At 40.5% G+C, this 17434-nt stretch overlaps 1 protein-coding gene across 3 annotated transcripts in view; it reads right to left on the bottom strand.

Annotated features, from left to right (window-relative positions):
- Positions 1-16309, bottom strand: part of SENP5 (SUMO specific peptidase 5) — a 181011-nt gene extending 164702 nt beyond the window's left edge. The window contains exons 1-2 of one of the 3 annotated variants that reach the window (XM_069213134.1): positions 16202-16309; positions 917-2469 (exon numbers count right to left, since the gene is read on the bottom strand). In XM_069213134.1, coding sequence (XP_069069235.1) covers positions 917-2438 — 1522 coding nt within the window. In that variant the 5' untranslated portion in view covers positions 2439-2469; positions 16202-16309. Of the gene's footprint in view, positions 1-916; positions 2470-15369; positions 15638-16201 lie in introns of those variants that run through there. The other 2 variants (XM_069213133.1, XM_069213135.1) reach the window with 2 other exon arrangements.
- Positions 16310-17434: the final 1125 nt, after the last annotated feature.

The raw sequence follows: 17434 nt of genomic DNA, 5'->3' as shown, positions 1-17434 counted from the left end.
GTAAACCAATATGGAATATTTCTGTTATTTTTAACTGTGGTAACTTGTCAAATTATAAACTCTTCAACCATAATAAGTAAACATTTTACCAACAAACTATTTGCCCTTTGCCCCTTTTGGCAAACAGGTAGTGAACATCTGCACGAACGATATAATAGAAATTGGTTAGCTATTCTAAGCAGAAAAAACAAATCCCAAAATTATAGCTGATATGCTAAGACCAAAGCCCATTAAGGAAAGATGAGCTGAAATGAGTAATAATTATTAGTAACCTCCATGTGTTGAATCTCAGAACCTTTTCATACCGTCATCTAGATGTCAGTATGGGGGACGGATTGTATTTTGACAGTACTGCTCTCCAAGCCAGACAGGCAACATTTTTGTAAGAATCTTTTTATCAATGTTCTGTTTTTCTGTTATATCAGGTATACTAGTCCTTTAATTGGGTGTTTTACTACGGTCGTAACACCAGCTTTTATGTATTTTTCAAACATTTAACTACATTAAACTCATTGAGCTACCTGTCTATCTTTCAGAAGTCTGCAGACCACGCCTTCCTATCAATTATAAGGCTACGGCTTATCAGTCAACATCCAAAATGCAGCTTATTGACAAACATTTTTAAGAGTAACTCGGCATGCTCTAAGTATTTGTTACAGAAAAGTCTTGAAAAGGTATTTTTTCCCTCCTCGGGAGCCAAGAGACTTGCTAAACATAGGTTACACAAAGGAGAGTTATCCATTTGACGTATACCTTCTACTTACTTTGGGAAAAAAATGTTGCAGCAATTCGGATAATTCGGCTATTATACATGCCCTTAACAACTTTGAGCTCTCCTAGTCAATCAGTCTGCTCTCTGGCTCGCAAAACGTTTTAAAACATAATAAAAACGTAACCAAAGTATTAAAAAACATACCACAAATCTGCGCTGTCAGCTGCTGATCTGGTACGAGGGATGTTATTTTCTGACCATTTTTAACTCCTCCCTCCTGCTTTTCAGGTTGGATTTCTGCCTCTTGCTTTTCGGATGCAACAGACACAGTGTCTGACAGAGGTTCTTCATGTGGTCTCTTACAGTAAAGATGATCTTTGAAAGGTAACTTTGTACTGAAAACATCAGTGTCTGTACATTCATCAACTTCCATTTGGCAAGAATTGTCCAGACGCCCCACAAGCTCCTCAAGTGCAGACTGTCCACCAGAAACATGGACAGGTGTACTGGGGTCTCCCTTTGATGCCACGGTTTCATGGTCTTTGTCTGTGACTAAGACGAAAATATCAGAAAGGCAGTCGTTCACAACAGGAGCAACATCTACTTCTTCTGTAGCTATGGACTCGGTGTATTCCCACCCAGAGGTTGTGCTCTGCGAGTGCCGGCTGTCCTGTGCATCTTGCCTTTGCAGTTCAGTCCCATCAGGATGCCTCTCATTGCACTGCAACTTTACAGACTGTGTCCTTGGATACCCATCAGGGATGCATTCTTTAGTTTCACAAAGTCTCAATTTGTTACTGTTCATATCTGGTGACCTATGTATGTCCTGAACAACGGGATTATTTTTAACTGTCAAACAAGCAAACAAGTTACACACTTCCGGTTCCAAGCGTGCTTTGAATTTTTCTCCAAAGCCACTGAAGACTTTTTGAAACAAGCTCCGGTTAGATTTTCTCACTTTTACAGTTTTGTTTCTTGCTCTAAAATGGGGCTTGATTCTACACCGAAACTTAATCATAGAAAGTTTTCTATACATCATAAATAAAAGTGACCTTTTTTTAGAACAAGGGAATTTTGTTGATCTACTTTTACGGGTATGCAGGTTTAAAGCATGGTTTTGCCCCACTGCTAGATTGCTTTTCTTATTTTCGTTTATGACTGTCAGAATTTTAGGATCACCTTCCACCCACGTCTGTGATTGAGGTGACCTCTTTATCTGTAAGTTAGTAGAATGCAGACTGCTAATAATACCAGCTTGACTGTTATTGAGTGGCGTATCTTGATTGGTCACTTTGCCCACATTTTTTTCAGAATGAATGCCATTGAAAGGAGAACTATCCCCTTTATTAACAACAGGTGCTAAATACTGGTCCCCTGGTTTGTCCTTTAAGAGCACATTTTGTTCAGCCTTTTTAAAACAACGCTGCGTTCTTTGTAATTTCCTATGATAAGCAATATAACTTGCAATAGTATTTTTCTTTTTTAGATGAAAAACTGCTGTACTTGCCCGTTTTCTGTGGAAGTGCACCCTAGGTTGCCTACTCAAATGCCCTTGGATCTGGCGAATATAGGCTGCAATGTTAGCAGGTTGTTTCTTTTTATTAAGTTGCAAGGAGTGCCACTGCGGAAAACAAAGTTTCCTCAGTATGCCAAAACTGGTCGTCCATTTTTTACACACCAAAGGGAATCTACTTCTCCGGTGAAATCTTCTTCTATGTGCTTTCATTTTTCTGCCACATTCTGGTCCGGGGGGACAGCTGTAAATTAAAAACATAAGGTAGCTTTAAAACAGAAGCAAATAGCAACGAGAATGGTGTAAACGGGGGCGAATTAAACTTAGAAATTAATGGAAATACATAGGTAATCATACATTCAAAGCACATGCTTAAAAAAAAAATTGGTCTCAATAATGATGTTCTTGTATGTTTAAGGCAAGGGGATTTTGGAGGGGAGGGGAGGGAAAGGGTGGTCGGTGGATAAAAGGCTCAGAGATGGCCTTGAACATTACACTCATGTGCTTCAAATCTAATGCAGACAAGCCAACTTTAGTAGAAGTGATGCTCTAGGCTAGTCCTATTATTTTTTTTTTTTTAATTAAAATTTCTATAATGCAGCTTATAAAGATGAAGTTTTAAGAGTGCAACGTAATCATAAATGGATATCATCAGAGCAAATGAGTTGTGAGCTGCTCAGAATTTTCAGCTCGCATCAACATCATATTTTAGGGAACCTACATACTTCATATGGTTTTAGCCAAAAGTTCTATTCGACTTATTTTGCAGTGACAATAATAAAATAAAGATTCATTTCTATAGTACAATTTTGCCTAGATCGTACTGGAGCACTTTAGCTCATTGGAGGGATAAATTAAACTAAGTTATGGTAGGAAAGATGCTCTTGCCTTAGTTTTGAACTAGCGGAGGATAGAGTTTGGTTGTGATGGTAGAGAGTTCCATAGGTTGCGCACAGTAGTAATGAGCGACTGATCCGGAGCTTAACTAAATTTGAAGTCCAGTTTTTACAATGGAAAAAAATCTGACAGAGGCTCCTATGGGCGTTTTGAATTCCGGGGTGTGCATGGCTTCTATCCAACCAACTCCCTCTCCAGACAGGAAGAATTCTTTTAATAGATAGCCTGATAGATGACACAATTAACCTTATTTTTTCCCTAGCTCTAATAGACAGTGCAAGTCTTTCGGGATCAGGGAGAAATGCTCAAATGTTCTCTTGGATGAGAGATCTGACTGAAGTAAAGCAGTAAGAAAGGCGATAGGGCATTGAGTGATACCTACTAGCTAGGCCTTCCAAAAATTCAAGCAATATAATTACTGGGGAGGCAGCAGTTTTCAGTTCAGACCGGAACCAAAGGATTTTTTTGGTAGACATAAATAAGTGACAAATTAGGATACTCTGTTGTGTATGAACAACGACACGGTATTTAGTTTGAAACCCAGTGAGAGTTAGAGAAATGGTTTAAACCATGCAATTTGAGTTTAGCAGGAATCGCTGGGTTTTCATGCTTGGGTGAGGATTCAGCACCAAGAAATTGGTGCAGTTACATAGTTGGGAGTTTCAGACGGCAAGGTCAGAGAATGCATACGTGAAACACAAGGAAGAGCAAAGAGAGAAGACATGAAAGATTGTAGGTATAGTTTAGTAATCGAATGTACAGTGAGTGACAGGAACAAGACAGGGCATGGCAGGCAAGAGATGACAGACTTACAAGACAAGGAAAGTAAAGAGAGAATAAAAGAAAGAGGGCCCCATATGACCCAAGAATAAATTACAACCTGTCATTCAACGGAACAGTTAATATAACTATGTGAAGAGACCAACATTCAGTTATGGCCTGGACGGTCAGCGGAGACTGAGTCTACCCTGGAATTGGGAGGCCTCGTCTCGCTTTTCTTTCCAAAACCTCTCTTTGGCGAACTGCTGACACTGCTCGTAAATCAGAATGCATCACAGTAGCAACAATAATTCGCCCCCTCTTTAATAGCAAAATGGGTAACTAGCTGAAAAGTTACAAGTTCCCCATGAAGATAGATGACCAGACAGTGTCATCCAAGAATTAAAAAGTGGCAGTGGAAGGTGGGGGTTACCCAAGTGTGGAAGAAGTGGGAGTGAGGCAGACCACTGTTACTTTGCCAGTGTCATTGGGCGGAACTAAAGTACCATGAAAAAAACACAAAGGCTAGAGAAAGTCTTACAAGAAAACACTTGTTTGTAGAACCTATCAATTTCTTCTTCATCTGATGACACTATGGATGGCTCACTGTATAAAATGTGGAAGTATGGTAAGTTCGGAGTCCATCCCTCCACACAGCAAGCATAATGCGGTAGTAACAACAGCGTTAAAGAAGGGAGTCCAGTCACCCTGGTATGACCTTTTGAACAAGCCTGAACTATAGCACTCCAACAAATTCTAGTTTGCCAATTTCTCAGCGTGTGGTTCTTCAATCACGGTTTCATCTCTTTGCAACTATTCTGCAAGAGCTTGACAAAAAGTTTGCAGAATCCTTCTCTGTTTTCTTTCAAACAGTATCTCAACTGGAGACTTGCCAGTAAGACAACAAGGGGTTTCTTAGAAGTCTCTGAATATTTAGCACAGAGCGCTAGAGATGGGTGCCATTGTGAGATGTGTGATCCTCATAACCTTTACCAACAGTGCCATGGATCACTTTACCATGCACCAGAGATCAAAGTGGAGTTACTTTATAGTAAGGAAACCCATGTAAGCAGCAAAGGCAAGGTTTATCTTTCTTTGATTTGTGAAGCAGTTACAGACTCTAAAACCACTGAAATTACGTTAAATAATATGCGCTTCATTGTTTGATTTTAGACTTCGATAGCAGTACTCGGTAGTGGCACAAACTCAGATTGTGGTGTAACCATTCATGACCACCAACAGATCAGGAGGCGAAAGTAGGGCTCAAGACATCGATAGCTACACCTCCTCCCAGATTTGAAAGGTTAGCACCATCATACAGAGTGGTTCATGCATGCGACTAGTAAGTGAGGTTACGCAGCTTATAGCAGGCCTTTCTTCCACTAGCCAACTCAAAAAAAAAAAAATATGCAAACCACACTGATAAGTCACTCTTCGTGTCCTCGATGACCTTCATTAGCTAGCTAAACAATTTCTTTACTAAGTGACAGGGGAATTGTTAGTCACATGTATTTAAGGAGAAACTCTGAATGTTGTCAAGGTTGCTCTTACTTAACCTTTCAAAACCATTTCAGTTCCTAAATATCACACTGTCAACTGGCCTTCACAACCCTTGCTAGATCTCTCCATCTTTTTGGACACAAAGAGACTTATATATCCTGTCTGTCGTATTATGATCTCAATTGAATATAATTGGATCACAATACGGTGGACGGGATCTCCGCCACATTAGTGATGGAGAAAAACCCCTCCGACAAGACTAATAAGGTCCAAAGTGTCTTGCCACATCAGTGTCAATCAGCAGCTTTGGTGCTAACTATGACCTCTCCACCAAAGAGCCACAGGGTGCAGCTGCTAGAGAATGTACCACAGCAAAGTAAGATACCAGAGATGAACAAGATAAAGTAAATAAGTATAAAATGTGAGATGGGTTATGATCTTTCCAAAGTCTGCGCACAAGACAGATCAACAGTTCTAAAAGAAGAAACCCAATTTCTCTAAGATGGGTGGCATCTCTGCCTAAGGATGGCCAAGGATATTGACAAGAGACTGGTGATTAGTGACAACCAAAGTAGTCTTCTCATACGGACAGACAAAAGAATGCTCGAAGGAGCGCACCAAAACAAGAGATTCCTTTTCCACTTGGGAGAAACAAATCTCATATTTAGTTATGCTGCAGTCGCAGCTTGCAGTAGCAATGACTTGCTGTTATGTCAGTATCTGTCACACTAGGTGGGAATGGAGCCCGGCACATATTAAAATACACTACGAGGCGAGATGGCTGCTGGAAGGAGAAGGCGACCTCAAACACAACCATTCTGCTGGAACTTGTGTCTGTTCTTTGGGGGTGCTCATGGGGCATTTGAAGGGGACAGCACCTTTTAAATGGGTGACAAACATGGCATGGAATATGCTAATGGTTACTGCAATGTGTCTATATTAATTGCCTTGTTATATTTTTACACTGGTGGGTTGTTTACATAACATTTTATAATATATATTATGGTGCATATAATTTGCATTAACAATATGTTATATAGCATAGTATAAAATATGGTCTCTTGTGTTTCCTTTTTTTACTGTGAGAAGTATCTTTGAAACTGTTTCTTTCAACATGTTTACATCCACAATTTGCGTGCACAAGTTCTCAACCTGTTGTAACCGCTAAGATCCTGCATGAAAAATCAGCCTTCCATCACTTATGTTTTTTTTAAATCACCTTGGTATTCTTTCTACCTCCCTCTTCTGTGTACGAGCCATTCTAAAAATCTCATGCCCATCTGCCTTAAAAGCTCTTTGGAAACCATAACAATATCTATTAATAATTTCAGCTAAGAATTGTGTCTCACCTACCCCCCCCCCCCAATCACATCTATGTCGACAATTACCACCAAATGCAAAGAATGAGCATGCAAAACTAACCCTAACCCCAATAACCGGTTGACTAACCACTAATTTGGCTCTCCAAGTATCGTGCGACTTGCCGCAAAGCGCTTCGATGTCTCATCAGGGGTAGTAAGCGCTATACAAATACAGTTTATTATAGAACACAAATAACTCAGTGAATAAGCAGGTCAAAGAAGGCAAAGTCACTAGCTTTAGCAACGTGGAGCCAGATAACTTCTTTGAAATGGTTCTGCAAGTGACGGGGACAGCAGAAATTCCAACTCTTCTTGTTCAAATCACATGAGACCACTGATGGTGGCAATGACACCGGTGCATCTGGACCATTTAATTGATCAGGCATACGAAAAATTGAAGCGAGAATACACTAGACATCGTAGAATGGTTGGAAAAACAATCACTTATCAGGGTCCAGCCTCACGCCTTTGTAATAAAAAGTGCTGAAAATTCTTGTAAGTTAAGCGTAGGAACAGCAGCAGCTACAGCCTTGCAAAATTTCACGAAGGCCTCATCAAGTTTTTGCTGTGAACTGCGGAAGACTGTCACTGCTGAATTTAAAAAAAAATTGGAACCCCTTGGATCATCTTCGGATTTCTTCAGGAAATACCCTGGTAACAGATGACACCCTAAATCTCAGTCCATATGAGTGGCAAAATACTAAGCTCTACATGATTATACCCTTAGTTCAGGTGAAGCATTATGAAAAATTGTACCATTTAGGATCTTGCGTAACTGTGCATCATGTAGGATCGTGCACTGGATCCTGTAGGATGAAGGCGTCTCGCTTTGAATTAAGACATTGGCCTGAAATGTCCACACAGATGTTTATTTGCCCCTCGGACTGAATTCTGAGAACCTAAACTATCAGACATTTGTGACATCGGCCCAAAAATGGGTTAAATTACATCTTGCTGCTGGAGGGTGTTTATATCAGTTACTAGCCAATTCTGAACATGGAAACATATACCCCTGAAGTTTGGCCCACTGGCTTCATGTTATAAAAATAACTGACAAATAGTTGTTCCTTTTAAATCTGCAAGTGAGAGGAATAGCTCAAGAAATAGTGTGGTAACATACTAGCATTTAGACTTCTAAAGTGGTTTAGACTTCTAAAGTCATTTAATCAGTTGGTCCAGCTGCAGGACACGTTTTACAGTGGTGTTAAAACTGAGAATAAAGCATGTGTCAGATTTAATAGCCACTACACATCTTGAATTTTCCACGCCTACTTTCAAGGGAGAATAATTTAGAAACAAGTCTTGCAAGCACAGTACCTAAGCCATAGACATAGGCCATTAAAATGATGGGCTAAGTGGTAATAGGAACTGGCAATTTGAGACATTCACGGTCTAGCTTCACGCTGGTTAGTAGTTTCAGAGTCAGAGGTTACATTTCATAAACAACCTCAATGTTGCAGCACACAGAACAGGACTGGCATTCAGCAACAGTAAATTCCATGCCTGCAAAACCAAAAGCCAAATAAGCTGTGTAATGTAAACTTCCTCGCGAAGTGCTGGGCAGTCAGGAATGGGTGGAATGGCATCCACAGCAAGGGATAACCTCTATTCTCTAGCTGTTGGTATGCGAGCATACGTTATGTGACACATGCCATTATTTGAATTGACTCTGCTGTGTCAGTGACCCATTGCCTGGACCTCCAGGCGCGCAGAGTGAAGAACACAAGCAATAGTCAAAATATGTTCAAGTTGTCTGTATTTCTCAATCAGTTTTTTGCAGGTAAACAATTCACACAATTCCAGCCAAGTTATGATCTGTGAGTGGAGTGCGTTTTCTGCAATGTGCTTGTCAAATTCAGTCTTCTCGGCGTGCCTTCTGTCTGGTGGCACAATGCAGCAATCCTTTCCCAAACGTTTTTTTTTTAGCTGAGAGTACACATAAGGGGCTTCTTTTAAATTCATATTTCAGGAGTGGAGTTTTTGATTACTATCAAATTTGTCCACATAACAGGATGAATGAATACGCTTGTCTTGCAACAAAAAAAATCCAGTTGTCCCTTTTGGAGCCATGCAGCAAGTTGACAAATTATAGCGGATTGTTCAATAGATCAAAGTTCTGATAACAGCCTCTCCGATTACGATGGACTTTAGTTTAATCTGGTTATAAATACTAGCAAGACTCCAATTGTGCCACATTTTCACCAATATAGATACAGTGACTAAAAGATGACTCGGCGTTTGAATGTATAGCGAGGCCATGCACACCCACAAACTAAAATGTTAAGAAAACTTACCAACTCTTCTCCGATCTATTCCCAAAGAGAAAAGGGTTGGAAATACACTCTCAGAGGGCAGGAATTAAACCTTTTTCAGTGTGGGAAAGTAAGAGGGTGAAGAAAAAGCGAATTTGCAGTTATTCAGCAGACTATTGCATGAGCAAATATATAATACAACATTTGCAATCAATACTGCGATCAGGGTTAGTTCTGTAAATGAAAATGGTTTTACATGGAGATTATGTATCTCGACACTGACATGCAAACCCACAACAGTGCACCGTAAATGGCTTAAAGTAACAATGTCGTAAAAATTTTCAAGGTGTCTTTTGGTGCAGATTTTATACTGAAAACATACATAAATAAATATATATATATATATATATATATATATATATATATATATATATATATATATATATATATACACACACACATATATATACACATACATATACACACACATATACACGGTCTGCTTTGTCGGGTGCTCAGCTGGTGGTGCGAGTACTCACGAGGCAGGCCCACACCACTACAATTTCTTCACACGCTGCTGTTTAAAGCTCCAGACACGAGGTGCACTCTCAGATCAGGAACATTCTTTGTTTATTTGCACATAATAGGGTGACAAGTGAAGACGATCAATGGATTACGGTCACCCTAGTCTTGCTCACAGGATAAATTGAGTCTCATTTCTATGTTTATATTTGTTTACCATGCTCGGATTTTTTTTTTCTCAACTATTTCTGTTTTTGGGATCTGAAGTTCTTCAAGTGATCATTGTATCAGGCTCAAACGACAAAATAAAAAAACACCATGTGCGTTAACTGAAAAATTAAAAAGGACAAAAAACATGGTGTGCTCATTTGTTTAAAAAAAAAAGCAATTCCGGATGTAGCTAGCTTGTGCATAGGAGTCCACAATTTCTCATGTATTTTTGTAATGCCCGATGTCTGCATCTTTTGTAATTGTTGATTATCGCTTCCCTGGTTACCAAATGTCAATGTTCACACCATCTCACTTTTAATTCAATTTCAAAGAAACAGCATTCATCACCATTTATAAATTCTCAAATAGCTGGTCCGTTGAATGCTGGCTCCTGTGGTCCTATTTCAACAAATGGTGTGTCATGGCTCAAAATTATAGTTCTCGACCATGTTTTAATCTCTCCAATTGTGCCACATACCAATATTTATTGATTCTCTCGTTATTTGTTTGATTGCTGCGGGTCAATGTTGCTTATGTTTAGCAGCAACTGTGAATCTTCCTGATTCTTTGGCAGGTATTGACATTTATAACAGTCAATGCCCTAAGAATCAAACTGCTTCGTTCTTTTAATTCTCCTGATTGTTTATAACCCACTGGTTGGATATTTTAAATGATCACTTTTCTTACTTATAACCCAGCAGCTGTCACCTTGTTCCCACGACTGTCCACTTCAAAATATTCTTTTCATTCTTAGATGATTCACTATTTTTCTTTTATTTCTTATCACTTATTAGGTGTACGGACAACCCGGTATCAATCTTCGACTCCAGTGGGTTGTCATTCAGGTTGATGTTGTTCCCTGTATTCCAGCTTCTCTGATGGGTAAGGGCTGTTTTTTCTGATATTTTTCCAGACTGTCATGGTAGGGTTAAGGCATGCAGCAGCCTGATTTAACGTGACTATCTGTCACAGGAGGCATTCTCCACCAAACCCTTGTTCAGACTCCTCAATTTTGTCAATCACATAGCATTTCAGTTGTGACCAGTCACTTTGGTGAACTCTTTCCATGTGTTTTGCCACCCCATTACTTCTGTCCTCTTGCATGATGGCTCTGATGTGTTCTAATATTAGTATGCCAACTTCACAGTTAGTGCTATCAACATCTGAGCCCACAAGGACATAATATTACATAAATGACGTTTTTGCTTTTACGTATATTTTGTTTGATTTTCCATTTCTGTTTGCCTCGATCGAGTCTTGTTTGTTAACTGAAATGTTCAAGCTTTGCATTGCTTGCATGTCCAAAATCCTGGGCATGCCATCCAGTTTCCCTTCTTACATTTTAAGTGACTGTGTACTAGTTTATCTTTTGAAATTCTTTGAGCTTCTAAAAGTCACTTGTATGTGATTTCCGAAGATTTCACTGACAGTTGAATCTAGTTTAAGAAATCCAATATTTTCTCAGGATTTGGTGCAAGTAATTTGACTTTGCGGAATAAGTGGTGATAAGCCTTAATTATGAATAAATTGTCAATAAAGCCAGCCACATGACTCTTGTTGACATATTCAACATTCTCTGGCTCCCAGGCAATGTGTGCTCCCACCAGCGCACAGTTAAGTTTGCATAGCTGGAAGAAAAGGGAAAACCTATTGCAGTTCCTCTTACCTGTCTGTATATACCTGTGTTAAACAAGAAAATCGTGTTAGTGACCCACACAATAATCATTTCCATTGGCATTTGTTTGCGCCAGTAGAGATGTATATTCCTCTTTTTTAAGAAGTACTTGCAAGCCATCATTCCCTATTTCATTTTCTATGCTTGCGTAGAGCGAAACTACATCCACAGTGATGAGTTTGAATGTTGCCTGGCATGGTATTTCTTGTAAATGCTGTGGCAGGTCACCCGTATCCTTAAAATATTAACAGATCTCCAAAAAGAGATGCCAGAAAGAAATACACATAATTTGACACGGGTTCCAACAATGATCCTTTTGTGGAGATTATTGGTTGGACCAAAGGGTTCTGCTTATTTTTGTTAGGAAAAATATTGTTGGAGTGACTGCTTTCTACTGTCACGTATTTTCGTTCACAAAGGTATATATATATATATATATATATATATATATATATATATATATATATATATACACACACACACACACTAAAATCACCAATCTTCGTTCATGCTGGGACAGGTATTTGCATATCATCAGGGAGCATTCAAAACAGGGCCACTAGAATTATGCAGCAGCGGAGGACTAAAGTATGCAGCGAGATAAGGAAAATTATGCTGCATATTTTGTTGCAGCAGCACTTTATTATTTGTAGTTTTCACATGTGAACACTAGCCGAGCAAAATTTCTATCCAACTCGTATCAGTATAACACCCAAATGCAACAATCAACGTAACCTATGTAGGTGGCCTACTATCGTACAGCAAAACGCGTAGCACTGTTTTAGTAACTTCTGAGCTGCCTCATAGGAACATTGTTTCGGTTAAAGTCTGCAGTTTACGCAAACAACCACAAAATAACGACTTACAGATTTGTTTGCAGCAGGTTGACTATTTGAGTGTTCAATAAAGTCTGAGAGAGCTACTATAATTCTTCCTTTAGTAAAGAACTCCACATCAGGTGTAAACCCACCCCTTGCAATTGCTGATAGCGTGATGAGGAGTGCACCCTATGTGAGAGAGGGGGAGAGAGAGAGAGACACACACAGAGAGAGTTAAAGAAGCATAGGTCTTCTCTGAATCCCAACCAGAAGCCACACCCTCCTGATAAACTCAGTATGTCCTTTCCTGTTAGTTTATACAGTGGACAAAATAAACATGAGAACTTGTTGTCTTTGTCTCCCAAACAATGTGTCCTTGGCATCAGATGATGGGAACCCCAACACCCCTTGAATAAGCTTTAATAGGTCTTCGAAAGAGATTGAAAAAAAGCATGTCGTTTGTGGTGGGTGTGTTTCAAGAATGGATGCCGCTTAAGAAGCATAACTAAGAATCCTTTCCAAATGGTGTGGTGAATGTAATTAAGAGCACGGCTTGAAACATGTATACAAAAACCCTGTGCTTCCCATTGCATGTCACCTAACGAGCGTCTTGGTGCCTCTGGCAGTTTTCTCTTACTGTATCAAGACATACAACAATGGACATTTGCTTAACATAAGCCAGAATTGTTGGCTTTGCCAATGCTTAGTTGTACAAGATAAATGAGTAATGACTTGCGAATAATTAGAATTAAAAAGGTTTCAAATCTGAAAATATGAGCATGAATTAGACAATGTATCAGTGCTCAGGATATGAGGAGGGGAGGAGCAGTTAAAGTGAGTTACAAGTGTGGAATGTAGGTGATGACACAGGTAGTCTTATGTGCTATGGAGGTATTTATTGGCTGATATTATATTCCAGGATTTCACCTTGTAATTATTGTAAATGTTAATTAACTGAACAATAAAAGTATCAGTCAAAGTGTGAATTAAACCTAAGGTATAGGTAGGGTGTAGTTGTCTTTGGAGACTTAATCACTCCTGTTCTTCACGTCACACTTCTTTCTTTTATAGTCTATTAGACACTTATGAGGGTAGAGGATTTTAGAAATATAGGAAGAGCATCTCATATTCCGTTCAACTCTGGCACCTTCATTCCACTCTCTCCAGCATTTACTTCCTTGTATCTTCTCCATTTCACCATTAGCCTACACGTGTCTTATACACTATAACAATTACAGTTGGCCACTAATCTGTTAGCCCTGCAGAGAAGCCAACAATTGGTTGACCATGTATACCTTTTTCAGACCAATAGGTAGTGTAAGAAACGTGCACTGCCTTCAGCCTGAACTCCAGAGTACTCAATCATGCACAGTCACCCACAGCCTGCACTCCAAAGACTCAGAAGTATCCCAATTAACAGTACGCACTATATGAGAGCAAAATACTGCAAGAAAATAACTACAGAAGCACAAAATCTTGGAAAAAGTAAAAACTCTTATGGAGAGCAAAATTAAGTAAAACAGCTGAAATGTAACCTGGGACTGTATCCCTGACATGGATTCCCTCGGCAGGTTTTACAGTCACTTAAGCACACAACCAGAATGTTGCCTGTAAGGCCAAGGATATGAAAATAGGGCTTGATAGGGGCCAGTTTCAATATCAGTTTTTAATTACTGACGGGTCTCAGATTCAGAGGGTCCTAGCCCACGGCTGTGTTCTATTTCGTCGAGTCTTTTCAAAAGCAATATCATGAGCTTCATACTCAGAAAGATAGCGAAGATAGGCTCCTCACTGGTGATACCAATGGAGACGTTGGAAATTTCACCGCACGTTACCCCTCTGGAACATAGAACACTGTATTCACAAGGGTCAGGGCAGTATTGACTATCGTGGCAGCAACCGCATTAGCATGAGAGGTGACAGCAGATATTTCTCGCAACCTTCATCACACCCACTTTGAAGAAAGTACCAGCTCACCCACGTAGATAGTCGTTTCACATTCTTGGGGCGAAGCTGTACCGGACATCAGAGGAAAGAGCCCAAAGGGGCGTGGTAGGTCGTTGGTAGCAAATTGGACACGATGTTGGTCAACTACTTCGTCACCAAGTCAGAATGACAAGTAAACTGACTCCAGTATTAATAAATGGTGTTTAGTAACCATGTACAGAAACAATCGAAAGGTTGGTGTAGAAATAATTCAGTTGAAATGTAACCGGAATATGGTAACATCCTCTCTCCGCCAGCCTATGCCCGGGAACAGGGGATTCTGGTGTCACGATACCCGTCTTGCACGGCGTGGGAGGCGGAACTGTTGTCTATGTAGGTTGGAGTGAACGCACATTAGTGATTATCACCGATGAGGAAGGAAAACTATGCTAAATGACAGAGAAGAGACATCAAAACTATAAACAAGGAAGCTTGCCCAGTTGTTCTAGGACAGAATTTGCAAAATGTATCTACTAGACGCGACATCAGAAGAACAAAACAAGAGGGAAGCGACTGCATCATAAGTGGCAGCAGCAAAGAGACATGGGGAAGAGATGGCTTTTGCTGTCCTTTCAAGCAACTGCAGAGTATCCCTGAACAAGTGTAAGAGGCCCTGCGTGAACCTGAAGCCACACACACCTCTCCTAAATGAAGTTGAAATGTCGGTATTGGTGGAAAGGAGTCTCATGAGAAAAGCTGTAATTGGAACAGGTGTCACCACAGTGGCTCACATAGGCATGTCTCCTATGCAGTGCATTAAATGGAAATATTGGAGTGAAGATACTCGCTATTTAGAGTGCTAGTACTCATCCATTTTAATATATTGCAACAGTGCTGAGAATTGCAGATACTCCCCCATTCAAACTATAGAAGTGCAGGTACTCAGTACCGGACAGTACCTGCCCATTTAAAGCACTGCCTCCACGTGATATGGTTTAAGCACGTCTTAATGAGTGAAGAGGCAACTGTCAGTAGAGGGATGGGGGATTGGGGAGGCTGAGGTGTGTGGGGCGGGGAGGAGGGAGCCGAGGTGTGTGGGAAGGGGAAATGAGTCACCAGGTGATAGGCGAGGAGTCAGAGGGTATCTACCAGACTAATGTACTGGATTCTATGGAGACACTCTACCGAGCTCGGGCCTTAGCCCCACGTCCCCCTGCGCGTTACCTTCAAACTTTAGCGCGGGCTTCATCTCCGGCCCGCGGGGCCGCGCCTCGGGCGCTTCTGGAGGCCAAGAATCCCCGGAACTGCCCGTGGCTAAGGCAAGGAAGGCCGCGAGCCATACACGTCAGGCGGAGCCGGGGGCTTCCTGTGCTCACCTCCCCGCTTCTCTTCCCGCACTCACTCACTCACTTTCGGTCTACGGCAAGCCTCGCGGGACACGCCACGGCGAGAAGGCAGACACAGCTGGGTCACGTGACCGCGGGAGCACGACACTCACCGGCTGAGAGCCGCGCCGCCTTATCCTGGAAGTCGACGGCTCTGACGCTGCCTGACCCTTGCATCAGCGTCCGCCATCTTGGCAAGAGGGATAACTAACGTGTTCCATTCGAAATATTAAAATAAACTACTGTTATTTTTATTTAGTTACAAACTGAAGGCTGGGAATTTCAAGGGCACAATTTTTGATGCCATAGTAATATGCACAAATAATATTCTTCAGTAAAATATTAGGTGAGGTAAACTACTTTTTGAACCCCAAAACATACAGATTAATTTATCTCTGAATCGTTGATGTGTCAGTTTGGTCCGCTAAGCCTAATGTTCATTTTATAATACAGGGACGGTGACTTTACAATTGTGTTTTTTTTGTGCTGCTGTACTCAAGAGAACCTCTCGTTCAGGGAGACGAATGTCTCACGGAGTATTTCCGGCCATTGGAAATAAATGGCGTTTTTTTTGTTTTTTTTAGAAACGCTATTTGTTTCAATAAAAGTCAATTCAGAAGGCTTGTGCATTTATTTAGGGGTATCGATTAGTACATTTTTTAAATACTTACATCTTATTAGCCTTCTTCTTATGTCATTTTTAAATAGTAAAACATGGATGTTACCAGTGCTTCGTGGGAACTTTTCGACATGAATATGATATTGGATTTTCTTTCCGCCAGAACCTCGTGTGTTTTCGAAGCGTTGATGTGTATCTGCTCCATTATAAAAATGCCTTTCGCTTTTTTTCTTGCTTTGTTATCGGCACAGCAGTGACGTTTCAGTTCGACGGGGCGGGCAGCTGGAGGGGATCGAGGTTTGTTAATGGGAAGTTATTACATTATTTGCTCCAGGTGATGCTATGTTATTTGCAACGTCTTAAGGACCAGTGAACGGTGGATAAGTAAGATTTATCGACAGCCTTTAACCCCTTCGCTGCCAGGCCTTTTCCCTCTCAGGTGCCAGGCCTTTGTTTTTGGGGCTATTTGGGGCAGTTCGCACTTAGACCCTCATAACTCAGCTACCCAGACCAAATGTGCGTCCTTTTTTCCTAACATCCTAGGGATTCTACAGGTACCCAAAGTTTGTGGGTTCCCCTGAAGGAGACCAAGAGATTAGCCAAAATACAGCAAAAATTACGCTTTTTCTTTTAAAAAAGGGAAAAAAGGTCTGCAGAAGAAGGCTTGTGTTTTTTTCCCCTGAAAATGGCATCAACAAGGGGTTTACCGTGCTAAAATCACCAGCTTCCCAGCTTTTAGGAACAGGCAGACTTGAATCAGAAAACCGAATTTTTAAACACAATCTTGGCATTTTACTGGGACTTACCTCATTTTTACGATTTTTTGTGCTTTTAGCCTCCTTCCAGTTAGTGACAGAAATGGGTGTGAAACCAATGCTGGATCCCAGAAAGCTAAACATTTCTGAAAAGTAGACAAAATTCTGAATTCAGCAATGGGTAATTTGTGTAGATTCTACAAGGGGTTACTACAGAAAATAACAGCTGAAATAAAAAAATATTGAATGTGAGGTGAAAAAAACAGCCATTTTTCTCCACGTTTTACTCTGTAACTATTTCCTGCGATGTAAGATTTTTGAAAGCAATATACTGTTACATCTGCTGGACTCTTCTGGTTGCGGGGATATATAGGGCTTGTAGGTTCATCAAGAACCCTAGGTACTCAGAGCCAATAAATGAGCTGCAACTTGCAATGGGTTTTCATTCGATACCGGGTATCAGCAATTCATTTGCTAAAATATAAAGAGTGAAAAATAGGTATCAGGAAAACCTTTGTATTTCCAAAATG

Source organism: Pleurodeles waltl, chromosome 11, assembly GCF_031143425.1.
Source record: "Pleurodeles waltl isolate 20211129_DDA chromosome 11, aPleWal1.hap1.20221129, whole genome shotgun sequence".
Classification (NCBI taxonomy): Eukaryota; Metazoa; Chordata; class Amphibia; order Caudata; family Salamandridae; genus Pleurodeles; species Pleurodeles waltl.
Note: the sequence above shows the minus strand (reverse complement) of the source record. Positions and strands in the feature narration are given on the sequence as shown.